At 47.2% G+C, this 24,673-nt stretch overlaps 1 protein-coding gene and 1 non-coding gene across 2 annotated transcripts; one reads left to right on the forward strand and one right to left on the reverse strand.

The window, feature by feature from the left end:
* Positions 1-4,422: 4,422 nt before the first annotated feature.
* On the reverse strand, positions 4,423-18,341 carry LACTBL1 (lactamase beta like 1). The gene is made up of 7 exons (XM_030963970.1): positions 18,285-18,341; positions 17,118-17,144; positions 16,382-16,474; positions 13,280-13,437; positions 11,258-11,505; positions 8,105-8,210; positions 4,423-5,401 (listed from the first exon to the last, which is right to left on the reverse strand). The coding sequence occupies exons 1-7, from the start codon at positions 18,321-18,323 to the stop codon at positions 4,423-4,425; spliced, it is 1,650 nt and encodes a 549-aa protein (XP_030819830.1). The 5' UTR covers positions 18,324-18,341.
* TRNAN-GUU lies at positions 11,944-12,017 on the forward strand. The gene has a single exon. It is a non-coding gene; the product is annotated as a tRNA-Asn (tRNA).
* Positions 18,342-24,673: the final 6,332 nt, after the last annotated feature.

Consider the following 24,673-nt stretch of genomic DNA (forward strand, 5'->3'; position numbering starts at 1 on the left):
AGGGGTGGATGTGCCAGAGCACTGCATGTTGAGGAAAAAGCACTTTTCAGGACAATGAGTGGATAATGTGGATAATGTGAATTTGGGGGATATAATGTGAATTTCCACTTCAGGCTCTGAGAGGAAAGGGATGAAAGGTGAGGGGTCCATGGGCTGGAGGGACAGGGAGCTTGGAGCAGTGAGGGCTGGGGGTAAGTGGGACACAACTGCAAAGAGAATGGGAGCAAAGTCCTTATAAATGAGGTGTAGCTGCAAGAGAGAATGGGAGCACAGCCATTCCTTTTTGCATATCAGATATCAGAATGATCCTCACCTGAGCTGATACTGCTGAAGGCAGAGTCCTTGCAAAGGGGAAGAATCATAACCAATGTCAGGTTAGAATGGGACCACAAGCACCACCTCGTTTTGTTTTGAGCTGTTGATTTGTGACCCTCATGTCTTCAGGGCAATGGTGGTGAGCAAGTTGAGAACTTGTCCTTACCTGAGAGCAGGTTCTGGAAGAGTTTCCTTTCCAGCTGAAGAGGTGCTCATGACAGATGGGCCTGGGTCCATCCCAGCCAGCTGGGGGCTGGGGATTTGTAGAGTGTGATTTGATTCATCAATTTATCCCAATTTTACCTTTTGATGTGAGAGGAATCCACTCTGCTGACTGGAGTCATTAAAACTCACTGAGAAAGGAGTTCAAAGGGTTCGAAGTTCTGAGATGTAGGTGTTTATATTTTGCCAGATTATTCTATTCTTAGTGGTCCAGAGTCTTTTAACTTGTAGAGTAACTACAGTTTAAGGGACACTGTTACAATATTATGTGGTTTCATTACTGCTCCTTAGGGCAGAATTTGGTCTCTTAAACCAATAAAGTGAATTTTGTTTTTGTCTGGTTTTGATGCTGGGAATGTTAATGAAGCATTTTCTATTTGTTTGGTTCCCCGATGAGTAATTCTGAAAACATTTTTAAGCCCTGTGTTTCTATAGGCTGTTGCAAACACATTGAGTCACTTCTTAAAGCACAGATTCAGTGAAATGTGAGCAGATGGGCAGAGTTTGCATGTTTGTTGTATGGATTGTGGAGCCAGTCTCTGACACGGGTGAAATAACAGTGGGATATTTTTAAATTCAGCAGCAAGCATACACAAAACCTTAAACATTATTCATAGTGGTAACTTAGATTCTGTAAAAGTTCAAGTAAAAAAAAAGGGCAAATTCACACAGGGCTGTCAGAGCTGGTGTAAAACACCTGCTGATTGAGTCAGGTCACCCCTGTCACCCCCCTCCCTCCCAGTGGCAGAGCAGGTTCTGCTCTTCTCAGGATGCTGCTCTGGCACCAAGTTACAAAAAGGAGTTTGGACTGAGATTGTGACTGGCTGCTCTCCATGACTGAGTGGGCTACCCCAGAACTCCACCTTTTCCTGTCTGCCATGCACAGCCTCTCCCAAATCCTCTGTACAGATCTTTCCAGGTCCCCTTTCCCCCCTCTGTGCCAGGGAAGGGTTCTCCTGCCCACACTGAGCTCCTGTTCACCTTCCCAGGGTCAGCCAGGCTTTGGTGAGATAAGCTTTGCTGCAGCTCAGGTAATGAGTTTGACTCAGGAGTGGCAAAGAACATGATTTGCTGTAAATGAGAATGAATTAGAACCCCCAAAAGTTGGTGAAGAGGTGTGAGGGTGATTCACTAGAAAAGACTTTGTGTCTGCATTTCTGATGGAAAGCTAAAACAACTCCAGCTTTCCATCACACAGATGGAGGTTGTCTGGTGTGGTGCTTCCTCCTGGCCAGTGGGTGACATGGGATGTAAATCCTAATCTTTCTTGGAAGCTTTTGTGGGTCAACAATCACTTCTTTTGTTTCAAAGCAAAAAAGACAGCCCCTCGCTGGCTCATAGCCCTCACTCAAAAGGACCAGAATTAGACCACTCCAGGATCTTGCAATCAGACATCCCATCCCATGGGCTTGGCTGTGTCAGGAGTGTCATGGCAGTGATATTGTCCTCAGGAAATCAGCACCAAATGTGCCTGCACTCATCCCTCTGGGTGTGACCACACAGGACAGTGGCATTTCCACAGGATTTATTGCTGTTGCTATAGCCCAGACTAAATATTGGACACACGGTGTTGCACAAGGTATGGGATGTGATCTCCTACAAAGTCCAGAGGAAACCAACACAGCAGCAGCTCTGCAAGGCAAGGTTTGCATGGTTCCAGGTGCTGATCAGGGAACTGAGATTATCTGAGAAAAGGCAGGGAATTTCTGAGCCTTCAGTGATGGTGTCTTTATTCAAAACTGAAGCTGAAGAACAGCCCACAGAGTGAAAGCACTGGGAGAACCAGAGAGAAGGGATCAGAGAGGGGTTTTTTTCTCATCCTCTCTGAGACATGTCCACATCCAAGAGTCTGTGTGGACCAGCAGCAGCAGGATATTGCTCTGCAAGAGGATACACCTCATACCAGAACATGCACTTGGAAGGGTCTTTGATTGTGCACATTTCTATAAGACCTTGTGCAGTGCCCCTGTCACACTTCTCTCTGGATTTCCACGCTGTGCAGCCTCTGCTATGCCCTGCAGTTTGGATATTCACTTCAGGGTCAGAACTATCCTGCCCTCCCCCTCTGCTTGCTTTTATTTCAGCTCCACCCAGGGCTGAAACCACAATATCCCCTAATTTTGGAGAGGCATTGAGGAGCCAGGACTGTGAAGTTGTGATGGTCCTGTCTGCCCTTGTGTCTGACATTGTCCTCATCACAGAGATGTGGTGTTGGCCATTGACAGCACAAAATCATTGATTTACTGAGGTTGGAACAGACCTTCAAGGTCCAATTGTTCCTCCAGCACTGCCAGGGCCGCCACTAAACATGACCCCAGGTGCCACATTCACACATCTTTTGAACACCTCCAGAGATGGTGGCTCTACCACTGCCCCATTCCAATTCCAAAACTTTCTGAGAAAAACATTTCCAAATATCCAACCTACACTTCTGTTGGTGCAACTTGAGGGTGCTTCCTCTTGTCCTGTCCCTGTTCCCTGGGAGCAAAGCCTGACCCCTCTGGCTGCTCCCTGTCAGGAGTGGTGCAGAGCCACAAGGTCCCCCCTGAGCCTCCTTTTCTCCAAGCTGAGCCCCTTTCCAGCTCCCTCAGCTGCTCCTGGGGCTCCAGACCCTTTTCCAGCTCTGTTCCCTTCTCTGGACACGCTCCAGCCCCTCAGTGTCTTTCCTGTCATGAGGAGCCCAGAACTGACCCAGGATTTGAGGTGGGGCCTCACCAGTGCCCAGCACAGGGGGACAATCACTGCCCTGGTCCTGTGGTCACACCATGGCTGGGACAGGCCAGGTGCTGTGGTTTTCTTGGCCGCCTGGGCACACCTGCGCTCCTGTTCAGCCACTGTCACCAGCACATCCAGGGCCTTTTCCTCCTGGGCAGGAGTCCAGGCACTCTGCCCACACCTGGAGCTCTGCCTGGGGTTGGTGTGACCCATTTCCCTGTCCTGCCTGCCTTGGCATGGTGTGGGCACAGAGAGGGATAACGAAATGCACTAGTGACTCTGCAGGTGCAAGGGCACCGTCGCCAAGGTGGTGCTCCCCAGGCTGATGCACTTTCCCTCAGATCTTCACCCCCAGCTGCAGAAACCCAGTGGGTATGTTTGCAGCCAGACATCCTGCCCAAAACATACAGAAAGGTTCCCATGATTCCTGAATTTCACACCATGCTCACACACTTTCCTGGATACTGAAACCATTACAGAGCTGAGTCCAGCTGGAACATCCCACCTTATGTTCCTGTGCCCCTACAGCCAGCAGTGAGCTTCAGCTTCTACACTACTCCCACATCCGTTGAAGGACCAGCCAAGGAGCCAAGACAGAACCACATTGCTCTGCACTTTTCAAAGTTTATGATCCAGGAAAGAAACAGGCCCTCACTCCCCAGGGATCCCAAGCAGGGCCTGGTGTCAGACTGGTGCCATTTTTTAGCACGTAATGCTTTTGGCAAACCCACGTAAGGGACCTTGTTTGTGATAGACAGGCTCTTGAAAAGCCCTGGAAAAATCCTTGGACTGACAAAGAGACATTTTCTGAGAGATCCAGGGAATTCTCAGCCCTTTGACAATAGTAGTTGATCACCACAGTAGTCATCAAACAGACAATATTAGAGTGGAAACTTTAGTGCCTGGCATTTTTTTATGGCATCCAAACATATCCATCCAGCACATTCACACTTCTTTTTCCTGCAGGTGTGTCCAGGTGCTAGCTGGCCTGGGGGCCAACAACAAGTCATTAAAGTTGTCTTAAAAGTGGGAAGGATTGTTTGGCAAAAGAGTCATTTGCCTCCATCATTCCCTTTTGAATGGCATCCACAATGTCACAGAGGCAGGAGAGTCTGGTAAGACACAGATTTGGAGCCAGCTCCCAGGAGTGGAGGGAAGAGCATGGAATGTTTAGCTGTAGAACACGGGCTTGCGCAGCACACGCACTACATTGTAGGTGTTCAGCCCCGGGGCGTCAAAGCCAGGGGACAAACCCTTGCGGTCAAAGGGGTAGAAATTAAAGAGCTGCCCATTCTGTGTCTCCAGTGAGATGGAGGCAGAGCCCAGGTGCAGAACACATGGGAACTCCTTGTCAAAAACGACTTGGAAAACGCGATCTTCCAGGTGGTGGAGCTTGATTGTCCGATACTTTTCAGGGATCAGCTCTTCCACATGAGGCCCAAACTGCTGCATGAGGAGCACCCCACCAATTCCAACTTTGATCTCATAGAAAGTCAGGTTGGAATAGGTGTAGTAGCCAACATAGGGGATTGGGTTTGGAGGAGGAACCAAGCTTTTGTCGGCCTCTCTGAACGCTGTCTCCATAGCAGGGATGAGATGCTCGTATGTCTGAGTCACAATGTCCCCACCCTGCGGTCTGGGCCCTGCCATCAGCACAATGAAGCTCAGGCGGAGCTTGGGGATGAGAGAGAAGGTTGCTGAGTAACCATCAAGGTCTCCATCCTTCCTGATGACATCATATCCCAACTGCTCATTAATCTCCCAGGGTGTGCCTGTCTTGTTAGCAAAGTATTCCCCGGAGCACTTGAGCAGGGGTGTCAGCATCGTCTTCACCGTGTCGGGCTCGAGCAGCCGGCGGTGGTAGGTGCCCAGGAAGACCATGGCCAGCTTGGCCAGGTCAGCAGCTGTGGAGTACATCTGGCCAGAGGGCCGGTACCAGCCCAGGTCGTAGAGCGGGGCTGGCTGCTGGCTGCCGTAGAAGCCCACGGCCATCTGGGAGCGGACGGGCGCCGTGATGTCGAAGCCCGTGTCCTCCATGCCCAGGCGCTCCAGGATGTTCTCCGAGATCCAGCGCTGGTACTGCCCGTCGGCTGCGTGCTCAGCCAGCACGTGGGCCATCAGAGAGAAGGCCAGGTTGCTGTAGTGGCATCTGGAAGGAAGAAGAATATATTGGGATCAGCTGTTCATCAGTGATATGCAAAATCAGTGGCTGGGTCTCTCTTCTTTAGGGAAAAATTCCCATTTTATGGAATGGCAGATGAAGGGGAGACAGAGAAATATCGCTGGCTGGGGGCTATGTACAAATCACAAATGGTACAGGACTGCTGTGGAATGTGCCTTGATCTGTTTTATTTTCCAGCATCAGTCTCATTACATGGTGATGACAATGGGAAGATGCCATCAGCTCACATCCCAGGCAGCAGACCAAGAACCTAATGTTACAACTTACTTTAAAAGTTTTTTGACCAACCACACAAAGCCAAAAGCATATTGACAGTAGTTCCATCCAACCACTATAAGCACAGGTACCTTTGGTTAAAACAATGCTTGCTTATTTCAAATACAATACCTGCTTGTAAGCCTTAAAACACAATGCACAGAGCTTCATTATTAAGCTTAAAATTTCCTAATATCTCGCTAGATATACTTTTCTGCAGCTTAGGGAGTTTTTCTAGACAAGCGTTAATACACAGACCATTGTTCTATTTGGCCTTGCTTTTCTACTTTTTACATAATTTTTCTGCTGACCTATCTCATGGCTACTGCTTAGCTCTAATCACAGTTCTGCTGTCTCTGAAGCCTGCCTTTTGCAGCTTTCCCAAAACCCTCTGATTTTATGGATTCCCACAAGAAAAGCTGCATGTTGTTGCCATGATTTGTTGTTAAATCAAGAAAGAGAAATATTTTACAGGAACATCAGCAGAGCTGTTTAACCCTGATGTACAGAGAGAGCTGGAGATGGAAAACAAACAACTCTATATTTGCATAACCTGACTTGCTGTTTATAATTGTTCACCATCCATTCTTTTTAAGAGCAGCGTGGGGAGTTCCAGGTGCTCACCTTAAAGGTCTCAAAATCCTGGGTAAACCTCTTTGGGGATTTGCCATGGGATAATCACTTAGATACCTAAGCTACCTTAAGATGGTAAAAGCATTTAAAGAGCACTTAAAAGCCCACAAAGCAGCATCCAGCAATGTGGAATCATTAAAGAAACTTGAGTACGCCAGTCTTTAATAACCATCAAGTGATTTATGTCTTCAGAATTGAATGAAGTTTAATGGCATGAAAACATGAAGGGGCATTTTTAAAAAATACATTTTCAAAATTCATTAAATTTTCAACCCTGTTGGTTTTTTTAATTGTGTGAAGCCACACATCTCATTGAGACCTATTTAGATCATAAATTTGGTACCACTTCAACATTTTCCAGCCCATTTAGTTGAATAAAAGCATGGTGAGCATATATATTCTCACCCTAAGAACAAACACATTCTGTATGTAAAACCTTGTATCTGAAACGGAGCTGAATTACAACAGAGAAAAATACGTTAAAATATCTGTATCAGTGAATGTGAACTTCCTTTGGGAAGAATGATCTGTTAGCTGGGAAGCATAACCAGGAAAAAGGAGAGAGAGTGAAAACTACCAACATATCAATTAATAAGGTATAGAGAGACTGTGAGGGGATGTCCTTATTTATCTTCATGGGGATCATAAAATAAAGATACCAATGGAGATAAATTACAATAAAGATAAAAATACCAAAGAAGATGATGGTACTAAAATGCTAAAATCCTTTAAGGAATATCTGTTGTAGCCTCCTACATGATGTGGGACATAACTAGGACAAGTGAGTGGTAGATCCTCAGCTATCCTGGGTAAATTATTTCAGGCTGTAATTAATTACCAAACAATTTTGCAGTCTTAGAAAGTTTCTTCCTAGTTAGTTTGAATTCTTTCCTTCATCTGCTGTCCACTGGATCCTGTTGAAGTCTGTGGGGAAGTGTCCAAGGCTGGGTTGGACAGGGCTTGGAGCAACCTGGGATAGTGGAAGGTGTCCCTGCCCATGGCAGAGGGCTAGAGAAAAATGATCTTCAAGGTCCCTTCCAACCCAAATCAGTCTGGGATTCTATGAATCCATGATATTTTTGAGTGTTTGTAATCCAGGTAACAGACTACAGGAATTGAAACAAACATTCGTAGACCTTTTAGATAATTTAGAGACACACTGCTTACCACAGATATGATTTTAACTGAAACCTGTGATGATTTAAACTGTTTAAATTAAAGTACTTTTCCACTTTTGAAAACCCGCATCATTTAAGGCTCATAAAGTGAACTACAGCAGTTTAATTTGGCTCATCTAGGCTTAAAACACCAAACCCAACCCTGACATGTCCAACCGTCTTTTTTCCCAGCCTCTGCCAGGAGTGTGGGGAGATGTGTCACCCTGGTTTTTTAAGATTTTCTAGGCCTTCTGATATGGACATTCTTGTGGTGAACTTTTTCAGACACTTTCTGTAAATAACTGATTATTTTATCTTCTTTTATGGAGGAGGAGAAAGTTGATGGACTGTTGGTTTGACCACTGTCACTGGAGAGGTGTCCCTATCACCCTCCAATCCGCTGTCACTTTTGGAAAGCTATAAATGTTGGAGTCAGGGAAATAAACTTCCTCTTCCTTCCTTCACCTGAAGAACAGCTTGCATTCTTTCGTGTCCAATAGTGACAGAGATGGCTGAATCTCCCTTTGGGAACAGCTGCCTTTATCCACCAGCCATGGAGGCTGGGGATGGGGCTGAGGGTGGAGAACACATCCAGACCAAAAGCTCCTAAAGGAATGTGTCTGACCTTGTTCCTGGGTCTGCCACCAGGACGTCGTCTTTGAGCAGCGCGAGGGCGTCCTGAGTGCTGCCCTTCCAGAGCAGGCTGGTGGATCGCAGCCGCCTGGGCAGACCTGTCCACAGAAAGAGAGAAATCATGGAAATGACGCCTCTGGTGAACACAGAACAAAGGCAAGATTCAATGGCAAAATGGAAGCACCCGTGGTGGACATGAGAGCTCTGGAAACACAGCAAGGAGCTGCTCCTGCTGGGCTGCAGGACATGGCATGAAGTCATGGACTCCCGACTCTGCCTTACGTAGGTCCAGCCAACATCAACTCTGGGCTGCTGCATCTCAGTGAAAACGCCTTGAGGAATAATGGAAATTATCCTGGATCCCCAAGTGTGGTTTGGAAGACAGGAGCAAATGGGGTATTGGGAAATCCCTCTATTTCCATGTGACTGCATACCCTGGACTACAAATGTGTGTAACAGCTCCTTTTAACAGGATTTCATTCTTTACACTTCACCACAGAAGGCCTAAGCTTCTCTGGAAAACTCCAGGCTTGGCCTAAAGTATTTTTATCTTCCCCCTCATCCTTAGCAACATTTATTCAGGGTTTCTGAATATAGAAAAAACCAAGGTTCTTTCCATTTTTAATTATTCAGGGTTTCTAAATGCATAAAATATCAAGTTCTTTTCACTTTTCATTCCTCACTGAACACAGATTCCCTACAATTTTTTGGTCAGTACTTTTTTAATCACCCCAGCTTCTCTGCACAGGATCTATGGCTTGCCTAGGCCAGAACTTGGATCACTTTTGAAATGGAATCCTTGCTGCCATTTGCAACGGGCTTCAATGTGGATGTTTGGGAGGAAATTGGGAATTTATGTTTTTGACAGAAAAATGACTCACAATCGTGTGCTCAGTGACCATATCTTAATCATGGATTCACTAAGGTTGGAAAAGCCCTCCAGGATCATGGAACTCAACCATTAACCCAGCACTGTCCTCTCCACTCATGTCCCCAAGTGCCACTTCTCACATTTTTTGAATGCCTCCCAGAATGGTGACTCCACCACCTCCCTGAGCATCTTTGCCAATGCTTTACAACCCTTCGTCTGAAAATTTGTTTCCTAATATGTGATCTAAGCATCCCTTGATGCAACTTGAGGCCTTTTCCTCTTGTCCTGCATCCTGGCGAGACTGAATGAAGCCCCATTCTTTTTTGGCAGCAACACTTATTTTTCTTATCTTGCCTGAACTTGGCATTTGAGCTGGAGTGAGAGGACTGTTTTGCCCCCTGCTCTGGGGTTATTTGTGCAGCTGCACGACCAGATAAGAGATGCAGACATCTTCCAGTGGACAATGGGCTCCTTCATTATGTACTTGTCCCAGTGGCAGCAAAGAAAATGTTGGAGCAGTGGGAGAGTTCACCAGCTCTGTGACAGCAGTGCAGTGTTTCCTTGAGGTTCATTGGAAATGATAAACCAGAGCATAATATAATCCAGAGTCATTGATTTCTACCTCATGGGCTGCTAATTGAAGTGACAAGCACGTTGTTAATAATTTACAATCACATCCCATCCTGTCATTCGTGTGGACTGGAAAATCACAGTTTTAACAAGCTGGAGCTTCCCTCCAGCAATGGGCCCGTCGGGTGCTGAGGAGAAAAACCTTTGGAGTTACTTCTGTAATATGCAATGGAGAGACCAGATAATGAGGATCTATTACAGATCAGTTTCACTGAATGAATTTAGATGAAACCCACTTTAGAATGTGTCATGCAGGGGCTTTGATCCCAGTGCTAAGCAGAACTTATTCCTTTTTGGGGTTTGACACACAGCAAATGGAAGGTGGAACCAGAACATTCCTTTGATTTGCAGTTGGGATTTTGAAACTGTACACCTCCTTCTGTTGAATTGTCAGAGTCCAAGGGTTGGTGTGTCCTCTGGGGGTGCTCTGGGAAATTTGGGCCACATTCTAAAATCCAGAAATACACAGGAGCATAAAAGGAGCTGAGCAGGGGCACAAATCTAACACAGTGATGGAAGCAATGGAAGGGCTGTGCAGTACAAGCAATTATGCCACGACCAGGTACTCTCTTGACTAATGCTCCTTACAACATTTCTGGGTGCATGTCACACCTCCCTGGGTGACAGGAGCAGTCAGAGCAGCTTCAGGTGCTCAGGATAGTCAGAGGGGACCGGGCAGAATTGGTGCCCCTGAAGACAACATCAGGCTGGATGGAGCCACACCTTGTCTGCAGGGAGAGGGGCTGGGCAGGGATGTGGTCACTGGCCACTTTGGGTTGTTCATCTGCTTCTTTCCAGGTTTCAGAGTCATTCCATTTTGGGGAGCCCTCATTTTCCTATTGGCTTTCTTCAGATGATGCTGTACCCCATCCTGAGGTCCCTGCAAGTTGCAGCCATGCTATTTGATTTTAGGTCCTAATTTTAGGGCATTTATTCCAATCAGGAAAAATGCAAGTGTTACAGAGATTGACCAAAATACCACATGTGATATCAGCACAGTCTCTTTGGCCATTACATTTTGTAATCCCTCAGTCAAGTGTTAACAGCTTTGTTTCAGAGAAAGGGTAAAGTTCTTAGTCCTGTGAGCTCCTTCTCCCTTGATGTTCCCCAATTCTAAAGGTAGCAGCAGATTAACACTTCTCTGACAGCAAATGCCAAGCTATAAATAGCTCAGGAATCCCGGATCAGGAACCACACTGACAGCTAAATTTAGCTCAGCAATCAAGGTCTTTCTATTCAAAGCAAAGAGATTTGACCCTCAACTCTACATCTCAGAAAAATGAGGTCTGGAGTACAAAATACTGTTGTGCAATTGGAACCTGATTCAGGTCATGGTAGTGAGGAGAAAGGAATCTGTGTTCACCTGAAAGGAATCTGTGTTCACCTTGCAGGGGAAAAACCCTCCTCATCTGAGCCCTTTCCTGGCAGGTGTCCTGGACAAGAGTTCCCTTGGAGCACTCCATGACATTGCTGACACCCTGCTTCCCAGAGCCCTGCCTGATCCCTGGGAAATGCACAGTGCAGGGTCCAGACTGGGAAACAGCCTCCCAGAAGCTTTTTTTTTATTCCTGGAATATGGTCTGCTCTCTCTGAGGCGTCTTTCCAGGGCAGAGAGGCCCAGGGACACTCAGGGAGCTGCCTCACCTGAGAGCTGACTGGCCATTCTGCGCAGGGTGACCAGGGATGGCTTCAGGGGCATCGAGCCTTTTTCCAAAAACACCAGGCCATCTGCTGTGTATCTCTGCTCTGAGTCTTTGAGCCTCCCCAGAGGGTTCTTGATAACAAAGTTCTGGGCATAACGCTCCAAGGGGTCATCAAGGGATGTGACTTTTCCTTCCTCCCACATCTTGTACAACATAATGGTGGGGAAGATCTTGGAGACACTGGCAATTCTGTTAGGGAAGAGACATTTGGAGAAATTTAGCATTAAGAAGCCCATGAATCAAGAGGAAAGAAGAGATCACCATGATTTTACGTGTTACATTTTTTCTCATTCCAGAGGGAATAGCTAAAACACAGGTAGGAGGTTTGAATTACTATCCTTAAATGTGAATCTTTATGGACTGCAATATAACCTCTGAATGTCCAGTGCAGTGGGCTGCTGATCTCTTCCTATTCACTTGGCATTCACAAAAAGACATAAATTGTAAATTACTGGTTAGTAAATACCATAACAACTCTCACATAGTTTACTGGAATTTTAAGGTTAAAATCACAGAATCATTTAGGTTGGAAAAGACCTTTCAGATCATTGAGTTGGACCATTTACCCAGCACTATCAAACTGTCCCTAAATGCCAGATTCCCACAGTTTTTGGCTCCATCCAGGCTGTCCCTGTGGCGCAATCGGTCAGCGCGTTCGGCTGTTAACCGAAAGGTTGGTGGTTCGAGCCCACCCAGGGACGTGGCCCTGACTCCTGCCCTGTGGCAGGGGATTGGAACCGGACTTCGGTTGTCCCTTCCAACCCAAATCATTCAATGGTTCTGGAGGAAAAATAGCTCAAGGTCATTTCTCCATTATACAGTTGGGGAAGAGACAGATAATCACAGCTTCTGAAACTGTCCAAAATTGTTCATTCCGAGGACATAATTTTATAGTCAGAGCACAGCCTATGTTTCTTAGATAACACAGTAACAATTCACTGAAAATGGATCTTTAGAGGAAAGAAGCATTTCTTTCATCTTGGTTTTTGGTTTTTAGCACACATTAAGAGCTTTATTCTGTCTTAACCTAAAAAATAACAGCCAATATGAAATTGACTTCACTGGAACAGTAAATAAACTTATGGGTCTGCGTTATGTGTTCCGCAGATATTCATCCCAAACATCAGTTTTTCCTTAACCAACATTTATTCTTATTTTCTTTAATCCTGTGGCACTGTCTCCTCTCTGCTCTCCAAATCTGTGCCAGCTCTTGGTCTTCAAGTTTGTGCTCTGGACATGAAGCCATTCCCATGTAAGGAACAGTATGTTTTCAGGCTCTTTAGGGTCACTGCCATTCCAATTTAAAATATTGTCAGAGTTAAATGAAAAAATACATAAATAAATACAAAGTAGCTCAGTAAGCCACCAGCATATAACAATCTGGGAATTCTCTTTGTCCCACAAAGTTCCAGCATAAGCCAGCAGAGTTTCCTGCATGGATCTGCAGTTTGTGATGGCGTCTCTATTGCAGGTACCTGTCACCATCATATTTTCTGGAAAATCTCCTTGCCAAGGATTCTTCTCCTGGGAAGAAGCCTCAGAGAGAAAGGAAAACAATATTATCTCATTTGCTTCCCCTGTGTTTTGCTGCTTTGGAATGTGGTTGGAGATTGTTTATCCAACAGGTGATTGTTTCATTGGTTTCCGCTGTGAATTATTTTGACTTATTGGCCAATTATGGCCAAGCTGTGTCAGACTCTGGAGAAAGAGTCATGAGTTTCCTTATCTTTTAGCCTTCTGTAAGTATCCTTTCTATATTCTTTAGTATAGGTGATTATAGTTTAGTTTAGTATTCTTTTATATAATATAGTATCATAAAAAAATAATAAATTAGCTTTCTGAGAACATGGAGTCAGATGCATCATTCCTCCCTGCCATGGGAGTCCCTGTAAATACAAGAGGTACCAGCTCTCTGTAGGTGTGTTGCCCTTTCCTGGCTCTCACACTGTGCCAGGTGCCCCACCTGTAGATGGTGTACTCATTGGGCGCCCCCGAGGCAGGGTCGGAGGCGTTCCTCTTGCCGAAGTTGCCCGTCCAGAGCACGGTGTCGTTGTAGATGGCGATGGCTGACATGGCCGGGAGCCCGGAGCTGTGCATCTTCTGCCGCAGCATCTGGTCCACCTGGGGAGAAAGGGAAACCATGAGCTCCCAAAACAAGAGTCTTACAATGCATCCAGTCTGTACAAAGCAATAGAAGGCTCAGATCACCCACCCTCATCACTCTCAAGCACTTGAGAGTGATCCTATGAACGGTGTTCTGGAAAAAAAAAGTATTTTAACTGTTTATCTGTTTCTTCTAGAATTGCTTCTGTTGAATTATCCCATGTCCTTTTTCAGTCTACATATCCACTGTGTAGATGAATGTGATGCTTATGCTTGTAATATTTATGATTAAAACCAAATATCAACAAGTAATAATTGCAATTTCTTCTTTTTTAATTTGCATTCTGCACATCTGTTCTTTGAACTGGTATTTTAGGGTCAAAGACATATGAGAAAAAGGCTTTTCAGATATCCCATGACACTTCCCATGCCATGAAACACTCTGGAGCTTGGGCTCTTATTTTTTCTCTTTCATTCACGAATGGGACAGGACTGCTGGGATACATTCCTTGAGCTTTATTTGCAGCATCAGCCTCATTGCATGGCTGAGACAATACAAAGATGGCAAAGCTCTCATACAGCCAGCAACAACCAAAGATTTCTTTGTTATAGAACATTTCAAAAACTTTCTAGCCAATAGCATATTGCTAAAGCTTACAGACAATTGTTTCAGCCAATTACTAAAAGTATACATACACTACTTCACACAATGCTTGGTTGTCTTCTTTCTATTAACATCACAACACTCCATTACTAAGCTTAAAACCTTCTACTGTCTTGCTAAACATATTTTCCTACAGTGTTGAGGTCTATCTTAACCAAACCTAAGATTCAAGCTATTGTTTAATATCCTTGCTTGCTATACAATTTTAACTTTTTCTGCTTTCAGACTTGACTGCTGCAATTTAACTCTTAAGTTTTCTGTTCTTTCTGTTTCTGAAGTCTACTTTCCCAGTTTTCTAGAAACCTTTTTTCCTTTACTATTTCCCACAGGCCTCTGTTTAAACCACAACCTGAGAAACAGCTCTGAGAAGCTGAAGGGCTCTGATTGCTGCTGGCTCCCTGTTGTACCAGAGCCATGCAGAACTCTTCACTGGGCTGTACAGAACTCCTCATCAGCTCTGCACCCACCTCCTGCAAGCAGAATGCATCGATCTTGCCCTTTGGGGACTTTTTCAAAGCTATGTCATCATCTTGCACATATCATTTGCATTTTCAGGCACACGTTTTGTTTTGCACACCATGGTTAAGACATAAGAAATGCACTTCCAGACCCAGAATCTGAGGTAAGAAAAGCCAGACTGAGTCATGTCCTTGGGATCTCTTCACTGAATGGCCAGGGGAAGTGCACTGAGAGCAGCAAGTGGAAACATGCAGCTTGTGTCCAGCCCTTCTGTCAGGGTCCTTTGCCCTCCCTCCTCATGGATCAGTGGCCTATCTGGTACATCTGCAGATGTGTTCATCTGGTACCCCAGCACCTCCTGAGAAGATTCTGCTCTCATGGAAACCATGAAAAGGGACTTTGGACAAGGGATGGAGTCCAGGACAAGAGGGAATGGCTTCCCACTGCCAGAGGGCAGGGATGGATGGGATTTTGGGAAAAAATTCCTCCCTGTGAGGGTGGGGAGGCCCTGGCACAGGGTGCCCGGAGAAGCTGTGGCTGCCCTGGATCCCTGGCAGTGCCCAAGGCCAGGCTGGATGGGGCTTGGAGCAACCTGGGACAGTGGGAGATGTGCCTGCCCATGGCAGGGGGGGCACTGGGTGAGGTCTCTTCCAACCCATGTCAGTCTAAGATTCATGTCAACAATCATGGTCCTCCTTTTCTCAGACTCTGACCTTTAGACTCGCCTGGACCTGCAGACAGGCAGAGACTTCATAAAAGTGGATGTGAAGTGATGGGAATTGAAATTCAGTGTGGATAAAGCCATGTGTGTGCAGGGAAACTGCCCAAACCTGGTCCTGAGCTCTCAGCAGCAGGACCTCAGGGCTGTGGTGGATGTTCCTATGGAAACATTTGCTCAGTGCCTTAAGGGAGACAAAAAGGCAAATAAAATAAGAGAGATTATTAAAGTAACATAAAATACAACAGAAAACATATTTTTTTCACTGTATAAATCCCTGATTCACTTGCATGTTGAATACTGTTTACAGTGCTGATTGCCCTCTACTTGTGAGAAGGAGACAAGTGAGAGAGCACGTGAGAGGGGGTAAAAATAGGGAATGTCCTGTCAGAGCATGATTATTCTTATGGTCCAGACAGAGCAATGCTGCAGTATTTCCTCAGAGCTCATGGAGCCTGCCAGAGGTTCAGGCAGTGCTAAAATGTCAGATCCATCTCATACTGAGAATATCATGACAATGTATCACACCCTCTTCCAGACAGATGCAGACCTTCTTTCCCTTTCCCTTTCCCTTTCCCTTTCCCTTTCCCTTTCCCTTTCCCTTTCCCTTTCCCTTTCCCTTTCCCTTTCCCTTTCCCTTTCCCTTCCTCCTTCCCCTTCCTCCTTCCCCTTCCTCCTTCCTTTCCTCTCCACTCCCTTCCCTGGAGTGGATGCTTATGTATAAGCATCTTTTTAATTTTTAAACAGGGCTGCGGGGAAAGCCAGCAAAGAAAGAAAATTTGGTCCTGGGTGATGAATTGGAACCAGAGAGCACCTGAGCCAGGTACTCTCCAAGACATGAGGGCTGCCTAATAGTGGACCAGATGCAAAGAGCCATTATTTTTTGCTGGTGGAAGCTCACCATACCTTCTGATGGACAAGTGATGATGTTTGTCCACCCCAGCTCACCCTCTGGGCAAGAGAGCTGCTCCCTGGAGGAGTTCACACACCCATCTCTAGGTTTGCATGTCCTCCCTTCCTCAATTCCCCACCTCCTTCCCCAGCATGGCAAATTCCACCATGTCCCCTGGAGAAGAGCAGCCCAGAGCTGTGTGTCCCTCTGCTCCCTCCTCCCCACAGACCTTCTCCAGTGCTTCCTTCAGGATGGGGAGGGGGTGGTCCAGTGGCACTGGCTCAGGGTAGCGGGGACACATCTGCACAGCTTCTGACCTCACCTCCATCACAGATGGATCTGGAAAACAGTTCAGGTGACACAGGTGACCTCAGCAGACACAAGGGCAAGCTTGAACCTCACCCAGCAGCCCCCTTGAGCTTTCTTGCTCGCATTGGCCTAAGGGATATTTCTGCACAGGGAAGGGACAATGCTGAATTGTTTCTGTCTGATGTAAAACAGGGCTGGCAGGGGCACTGTGCTTATTCCAACGTGGGATGGACACAGGATGGACTTCAACTAACTGTGCAACCTGGGACAGTAAAGAACTGGGGCTGCAGAAGACTCTGGAGTGCCTGGCAGTGGGTTTAGCCCCCTGGGAGGGCCTGCCCATGTCTAAAGGAAAGTGTGAGCTGGGGTTCAGGACAGCAGTGGCAAAGAGTCATCCCTGTATCATAACCTCAGAAATGGGGCCAGGAGTGGCCTGTGAGGGCCACCTGAAATCCAGTACTACACACAAAGCCCCACACCCACTCCAAGAGCTGTCTCCTGAATGAGCTGCATCCTCCATATGCCACAGACAGCTTAAATTTTTGTGGCCGGCAAAGATCTTTAAACTTTGAGAGAGATGGGAACTCCCTTTCTTGGAGGCACTATTCTCCCAGCTGATCCCAAGGTGTTCATAAATACAGCTACCCTGCTCTGACAGCTGGGGACAAAGTGCCATCTTCTTGCTTACCAGGTGAACGTGAAGCATCAGAAATTGGGATGAGGAGAGAAATAGCACTAGGAAATCTTGGAGATGGACAGGGATGGATACACACAGCCTACAGGCAGTCTGGTACTCTGAGATAAAAATGTGTGGTTTGAAACCTTTTCAACGCTCGGTTTCTGAAATACTTCTAGCACCTCCATCATGAATTTCATGTCACCTTTCAGCTACTTAAAACTCTGATCCATTGACATTGTGTATATTTAATCCTTGTGCATGCAGTGCCTTGAGTGGATCAGTTGAGTTTCCTATAATCAACAGAGGAAGCCATGGGGATGTTCCATGGGCTGGAGCCCCTCTGGAGCTAGGCTGGGAGAGCTGGGGGTGCTCTCCTGGAGAAGAGAAGGATCCAGGGAGACTTTAGAGTCCCTCCCAGGCCCTAAAGGGGCTCCAGGAGAGGGACCTGGGACAAGGGATGGAGTGACAGGACAAGGGGGAATGGCTTCCCACTGCCAGAGGGCAGGGATGGATGGGATATTGGGAAGGAATTCCTGGCTGTGAGGGGGGATGCTGAGGCCCTGGTACAGGGTGCTTAGAGCAGCTGTGGCTGCCCCTGGATCCCTGGCGGTGTCCAAGGCCAGGCTGGATGGGGTTTGGAGCACCCTGGGACAGTGTCCCTGTCAGGGCAGGGGTGGAACAGAATGGGCTTTAAGGTCCGTCCAGCACAAACCTTTCTATGATTCTGTGATTCCATGAATTCTAGTGTGAACCAGAGGGCTTAAGCCAGGGCAAAGATTGGGGAACAGGAAAGAGAGCAAACCCTGAAGCAGATGGTAAGGTATAAAAAAATCTGTTTCTAAACTGGAGTAACAACAGGAAAAATAAAAGATAAAAAATCTAAAATAAAATGCCCCTTTAGAACTTCAACAGCCCCATCCTATCCAAACCTAGGCCAGGAGTGATGGAGCTTCTTTGGACAGCAGCAGAGTGATGTGGTGCCTCCATCTACCCAGCCTTCACCTCCTCTGTGGCCTTGCCTTATTGTTCTCTGGGGAAATCTCTGTTCGGGGAAGTGCTCTTTGGGAAGAAAGCTTTTATTAGTCTTCCAAATCTCTGTGGCACAGCATGACCAAGGTTAAACCCCCTACTCACTGGGCTCCACCTTGGGGAGGCTGTACTGCCACAGGAAGCAGCCGGTCATGGCCACGGACAGCAGGAGGAGGAACACGACCAAGACGTGGATCCACTTCAGCTCCATGGCAGTGAGCTTGAGGAAGCTCCGGCTGCAGGGTGCCTGCTGGAATGGAGAAGGAATGGGCTAGGAGAGAGAAAACACCTGCTGTGTCAGCTGGGAGAGAGGCCCCTGTGCTGCAGAACAAAGCTGCTGCAGGGACAGGACTCACCTGGTCTGCTGGAACTGTCCCTGCCCATGGCAGGGGGTGGAATGGGATGAGCTTTAAGGTCTCTTCCACCCAAACTATTCTGGAATAATTTCAGTGACATTGCTGAACCAGGGCAGGGCAGACCAGCCCCTATTGGGGTACTGGAACCAGAAATTACCTCCTGGCTTTCAGTGAGCTCTGTGAGCCTCCCCTTGCTGGTTCTTGTGGAACACCAACTACTCCTTTTGCCTTCTCCCCTCCCTGCAGGTGAAGCTCATCATCCCAGCCTGGCAGGAGTCTCAGTTACAGCTCTCACTTCCTCCCTTCTCAATCACCATGACTTATTCCTGGATATCTTTCCAGCCCCTTTTTCCAGAGTCCAGCATCTGTTCATGGCAGCCACCAGCCAGACCATCTGAGCAGATCCAGCTTTTCTAGATGAATGATGGAATTTTTCACTCCGTGCTGCCCTTACCCTTCTCTGTTGTGCCTGTAAATCCCATTCTATCACGTACCATCTGTAAGCTTGGCATTTACAGATGCCATGTTTTGGAAAACTGCCTGATATTTGAGTGTGTGCAGCTCTCACAACACTGGAGACCATCCAGGTTGGTGAGAGAACCAGATCAATGTTGAAGAAAAACAAGGAACAGATGACAAATGAGGAGGTGCCTGAGCCTGAGCTGTGCTCCTTCACTGCCTGCAGGAGGTCAGGAGGGTGCTTTTGAAAGTTTGGCAATTAATGTTATAAAACATATGGCCTGCCATTTGCATCCAATATGCTCCACATTCCTATGCTGTTTCAGGTTGTCTGGACTCACTTGTAGGATAGACAGATTGAAATATTCCCTTTAGATTTCCACACAGCCTTTTCCCCCCTCCCTGTTTTGGAGATACAGGATAGCTCATGCAAAAGCTTCTGCAAACCAACTGAGCCTTGTCACTCACAGCCAGGGAATCTGCAGAGCCTCTCCCAGACCCGCACACGGTTCTGTGGATCCAGCTGGGTTTTCCAGCCTTCACTGGAACTCTGAGTTGCAGTTCCACTTTCTGCATAATAACAGAAATATAATTTTTCCTGAAAACCTTCAGCCTGGTCAGGCATTCCTATAGGAATTTCTGAAAGCAGCTTATGTCAGGCTCTTCCATAACAATTAAAATTCAAGGATGGCTTAAGACTGTGCAGATGTCTGCAGACCCAGTCACACCTGAGCCTGCCTGAGCGCTCCAGGTCCCTATTCCAGCCTGTGACTTGTTTCTAAATAGGGGAATTCCATCCTGACACCAATTCCATTCTTGTTTGTATATACCAAGCTCCTTCAGGGCTTTTGCAGGCAGGAGATTCCATCACCCAAGGAAAAGCCTGTGCTGAGATCTCTTTAATCCCCTCACACTGTGGCTCAGTGTGTGTTCAGGGATGTCACCCAGAGCTGTTCTCATGCAGCAAGGAGTGGGACAGGGCCCTCTGCCCTGGAGTGTTCATGGGTGACTTCCTTGGATTTAGTCCCATCTTAATAACATAGATTCCTCCACCAATTTTCAGTTCCTCTGACCATTTTTCTGCCTCTTTCCTTGCTTCACTGAGAAGCCCTGCTTCCTGAGTGCCAGAGAACAAGGTGAGAATACTATTTTCTGGTGTATTCCCCATCTCATGGACTCCAGACTCCCTGGGACATTAAGTGAAGACACAAAGATACCAACTTTGAGCTCATCTTTTAGTCAAACTTATCCTTCTGTCCAAACTGCCCTTTACTTCATGTTGATCATGAGTGCTCTGAAAGGGTTTTTTTCCTTCTCTACCCTGTGATCTGGTGAGAATGCAAAGAAACCAAGAAACCCTGGCAATACCATGGATTAGAGATATGGATCTCCCTTATTGATGGGACATCAGATACCCGAACGTGTGAAAAATATTCCTCCACCGGGGAGATGCTCTACCCTCCAAACTACTTTCCAGGGAAAATATCACTTTTTCCCCTGCACCTGGGAGACTGTCAGGCAAGCAGATGGATAGATCCCTATAAACCCTCCTCCCAATTCCCACTCCAGGACCTGTCTGGTCTCACCTTCCTCTGGTTTCCCCCTGACTCCGTGTCTCTGTGACTGTCACAGCTCACAGCACAGACACAGCAAGGCAGGGGAAGGGGGACACCGAGCACTTAAACACATGCAAATGAATGCAAACACTTGCAGGAATGAGTGCACACAGCTTCCCATGGGGACAGCCTAGCAGTAGGATACATTTCCCACCCCCCGAGTTTTTCAAAATTAGAATGGGGAGAAAATCTGGGGATTCCCATCGGACCACCCAGGTCACAGTCCTGCCCCACCAGGGTTGCTCGGCCAAGGCACAGCTCAGCAGGGATTAGGGAGAGCCAGAAACACCCCCAGCCCCTCACGTACCACCTCCAGGAGCTGCCTCAGTCCCAAAGGCTGCTGTCCTTCCTCCAGGCGTGTGGGCACTTGAACAGCCCCATCCTGGCCAGCCTCAGCCCGGGCAGGGCGCAGCAGGAGCCCTGGGCATCTCCCAAAGGCAGCTCTGCCTCAGGGGCAGGCGCTGCTCAGGCACCGGCTGCAGCAGCCCCCTTTCTCTCCCCACGGGTCCTGCTCCAGATTTATCTTGCCAGGAGTCCTGCTCTGGCTTTCCCCATCCATTTGGCCCATCCAGACCCTCCAGAGAGTGCTGCTGATCTCCCCTGGGAAAGGAGCTTAAGTGACAGGGACAGCATGGCATTTGCACAGGAAAGTGCCTGAGAGATTGGATGTTAATTCTTCCTAATGCTTCTGTGCCATGTGTGTGAATCACAGCTGAAACCAGGAGGGCTTCACCATCTATTTATAGCAGCTTCATCTCCTCCTGACATCTGAACAGGAGGCGATTAAGCAGGAGAGGGCCAGTCCCTGAGTGCCTGCAGCCAGCCTGGGGAGCTGCTCACGGGGAGGGCACACGGAGAGCTAAGCCGGGAGCTCAGGCACTCTCTGGGCTTAATCCTGAACAGCCTCCTGGAGTTCTCCCACAGTGACAGACAAGGGAGTCATTCCCAGCTCCCAGGCTCACAGGACAGAGATGGAGCTGGGATTTCATCCTCCTTCTCTGCCAGGCACTCTGAAGGATAGTGGGAGGTGCATGAGGGCGTCCTTACCCGCAGCTGTAACCCCTCCATGGCTGCTCAGGAGGCTCTTCTCATCCCCTGTGCTGCTGGTCCCCACAAATAAAGGGCTTATAAACCCCTGTGATGGAGAGAACAGAGTTGGTGCAGAAAAAAGCAGTCAGAGCAAAGAGATAACAAAGCCCAGCTCAAGTGAGAAGAGCTGCAGGGACAAGACTGGCTTTGGGGTCATGGGGGACATGGGGGGACATGGGGGTTGGAATGAGGTGGTCCTAAACATCCCTTCCAACCCAAACCATTCTATGAGATAAAACACAGTAGCCACAAAAGTTCTCAGCAGGACTTCCCCTCTCTCTGCCTCTGGTCTGGTAGCATCTTGTGTTTAGCCCTAAGCTCTGGGACCTCCCATTTCTCTTGGCCATCCTCACCTCCAAACACAACAAACTGAAGCTTTGAGACCTTCAGGGATGACACATTTTCCCTGTGGCTCCTCCACAGGGTCCTTCCAGCCCCCCTGCAAGGCTCCTTTGCCCTGTTCCCTCTACACAGCAAACAACACCCCTTACCCTTGGGAATCCCACCCACAGCCAAGGGACTGCATGTCATGATGGGAAGTGCCAGGATAATAGCACCACCACCACCTTTCCCACAAAATCTGCCATAAAATCTCCCTCATCCATCTATCTGGCAGCAGCAATTCAATCCCCAACCCCCCAAAAAGAGCTCTTACCAGCCTTGCTGCTACCTCCGGCTTCCAGCTGAGGAACTGGGGGCTGTCCTGCAGCTGCAGATGTTAAGAGCATCTGAAGCACTAATCCAGCTGCCAGCCTCTCTGAGTACAGATTAATGGGCCAGGCCTCACCCCTCCACAAGCAGCACAGCATCTGTCCAGCCATGCAGCCAGAGGGAGGATTGTTGGTGATTTCCTGGCTCCAGTGGTACTGCAGAGTGGAAAATGGGGAGCTGTGGTGTGTGGGTATCCATAACATGCCATGGACTGGAAATGTTGATAATGGACTGCTATTATATTAATATAATATAATATTATTAATATAATATATATTATTAATATAACATAGCACTTTATAATATTATATAATATATTATATTACATAATATATATCATATCATATAGTGTCATGTCATGTCATGTCATGTCATGTCATATCATATCATATCATATCATGTCATATCATATCATATCATATCATATCATATCATATCATATCATATCATATCATATCATATATAATTTATATAATATAATTTATAAAGTACATCATAAATGCTCTCTAAGGAGGAGGGCATGGTTGTGCACTCAGTCACATTCCAGATCCAGGGGATTGTGCACCTTAGGAGATCCTGCCAGCCTATTCCTTCTTCAGATCTTCACAGGTAGGGGCTTTCTCCCCAGTACCATCCCTTCCTTCCAGTATCTCCAATGGCAGCCCAGAATCTGACAGTGCCCAAAATATCCAGTGGAACCTGTGCCTGTACCCCAGAGCTGTGCCCAGATTTTGGTGAATGGAGCTGCCAATGACCTCCTCGCTGATTAGAGTAGATCAGGCTCCTCATGGTTTTGTCATTCCCCATTTATGGGAACTCTGGTGTTCTTCTGTCCCTGCTACCAACGTTCTTTATGGTGGCCTCATAGCCAGTTATCCCACACTACCAACAATCCCTTTGTCCTGGGACCCCAGTCAATGCCTCAGAAATGTGAGTCTGTGCTGTCAAAGGTCCCTTGTGGTGGCCACTGCAGTGTGGGGCTCCATCTCTGGTTATAAATGGCCTGTCTCCTCCATATGAAATATCTGTGTGCTTTTCTGAGAGACCTACTGTGCCAAAGATTCTCTCCACAGTTTTGTAGCACCTCTGTTAAGGGCATTCCTTCGTCAGTGCTGAGTCTACTTTCCCATAATTTTCAGGAATTAAGAGGGATTAAAATCCTTTTCTGTGTTTGCCTTGTGCTGACCAGGCTGTGCCTGAGGAAGCAGCATGAGAGGGGTTCAACTCCCAGCCCCCAGTATAGAGAAACTCCAGTATTTTCATCAAATCTACTGATGGAATTTTAACACTCATCCTTTGGAGCCTGGGTCCTGGTTCTGACCAGGACAGTGTTAGTTTTTGCAGTAGCTTGGAAGGGGCATGACCAGGACCTGAAGGTTGCTCTGTACCACCTTGTGAATCGCTGGGAGCAGGGAAAGGGACTCTTCTGGGAGAAGGGGGAAAGGTATTCCTTTCAGTTGAGGAAGTGGTCGGGTATTGTCAATTATTGGGTGTTATTTTCTCCCAGTGAATAGTTTCTTACACCTTTTGTCTTTAGTATTGTTGCTGTTACTGTTCATTTTCTCATCTCATGGTTTCCAGTAAATTGTTCTTATCTCAACCCACCATCTTTATCTTTCATGCCTCCAATTGTCCTTTTCAGCCACCCACAGGTGGAGGGTGAGAGGGAAGCAAGAGGCAGCATGGGAGCACTAAACTGGAGAATTCCATTCCTAAACAGCCTCCCACGCCAAAGGTCCCAGGGGAGCTCACACATTGCTGGTATGGGATCTTTGGAGATGAAAGGATCCCAGATTGTGGTCTTGGGTCCCACCTGAGATGTCAAACTATTAAAAAAGTTTCATTGCCCTTGGCTCCCTGCAGCACACTCTCAGACATCCTATCCCAGAAAAAAAAAAAAAAAAAAAAAATTGACTGCTACAGGAATGGGAGCAGCTTGAGCTGGGTGTCTCTGCAGAGGGACCCTGAAAAAAGAGATCCCTGGGCTTTTCTACCCTTGCAGTTTGTGCACACCCTCTTCATGCCTCCAGTGGTGATTTTTGGTCTGGGTCTTCTGACACCTTACTGGACTTTTTCTGTCTCCACACACACTGGCCATTGACTTCTCTTATCTTGTGGAGTTGCAGCTTCCACTGGTGGCCGGAGCCTCCTTATCTCCTGCTCTGAGCTTCCTGGGTACTCGCTGAGCCAGCAGAGCTTGGGAGCCCAAACCCTTCCTGATTTAGGGAAAGCATTGCCCAGCAACAGCTCAAACATCAGTGTGTTAGCAGCAT

This window comes from Camarhynchus parvulus, chromosome 21, assembly GCF_901933205.1.
Source record: "Camarhynchus parvulus chromosome 21, STF_HiC, whole genome shotgun sequence".
In the NCBI taxonomy this organism is placed as follows: domain Eukaryota; kingdom Metazoa; phylum Chordata; class Aves; order Passeriformes; family Thraupidae; genus Camarhynchus; species Camarhynchus parvulus.

Coding starts and splice junctions, on each gene's coding strand:
- LACTBL1 (XM_030963970.1), bottom strand. CDS start 18,323: ATGACCGGCTGCTTCCTGTGGCAGTACAGCCTCCCCAAG. Junction 16,475..17,117: donor ATGGCACTTTGTCCCCAGCT/GTCAGAGCAGGG, acceptor TCTGTGATGGAG/GTGAGGTCAGAAGCTGTGCA. Junction 13,438..16,381: donor TGAAGGAAGCACTGGAGAAG/GTCTGTGGGGAG, acceptor CTTTCTCCCCAG/GTGGACCAGATGCTGCGGCA.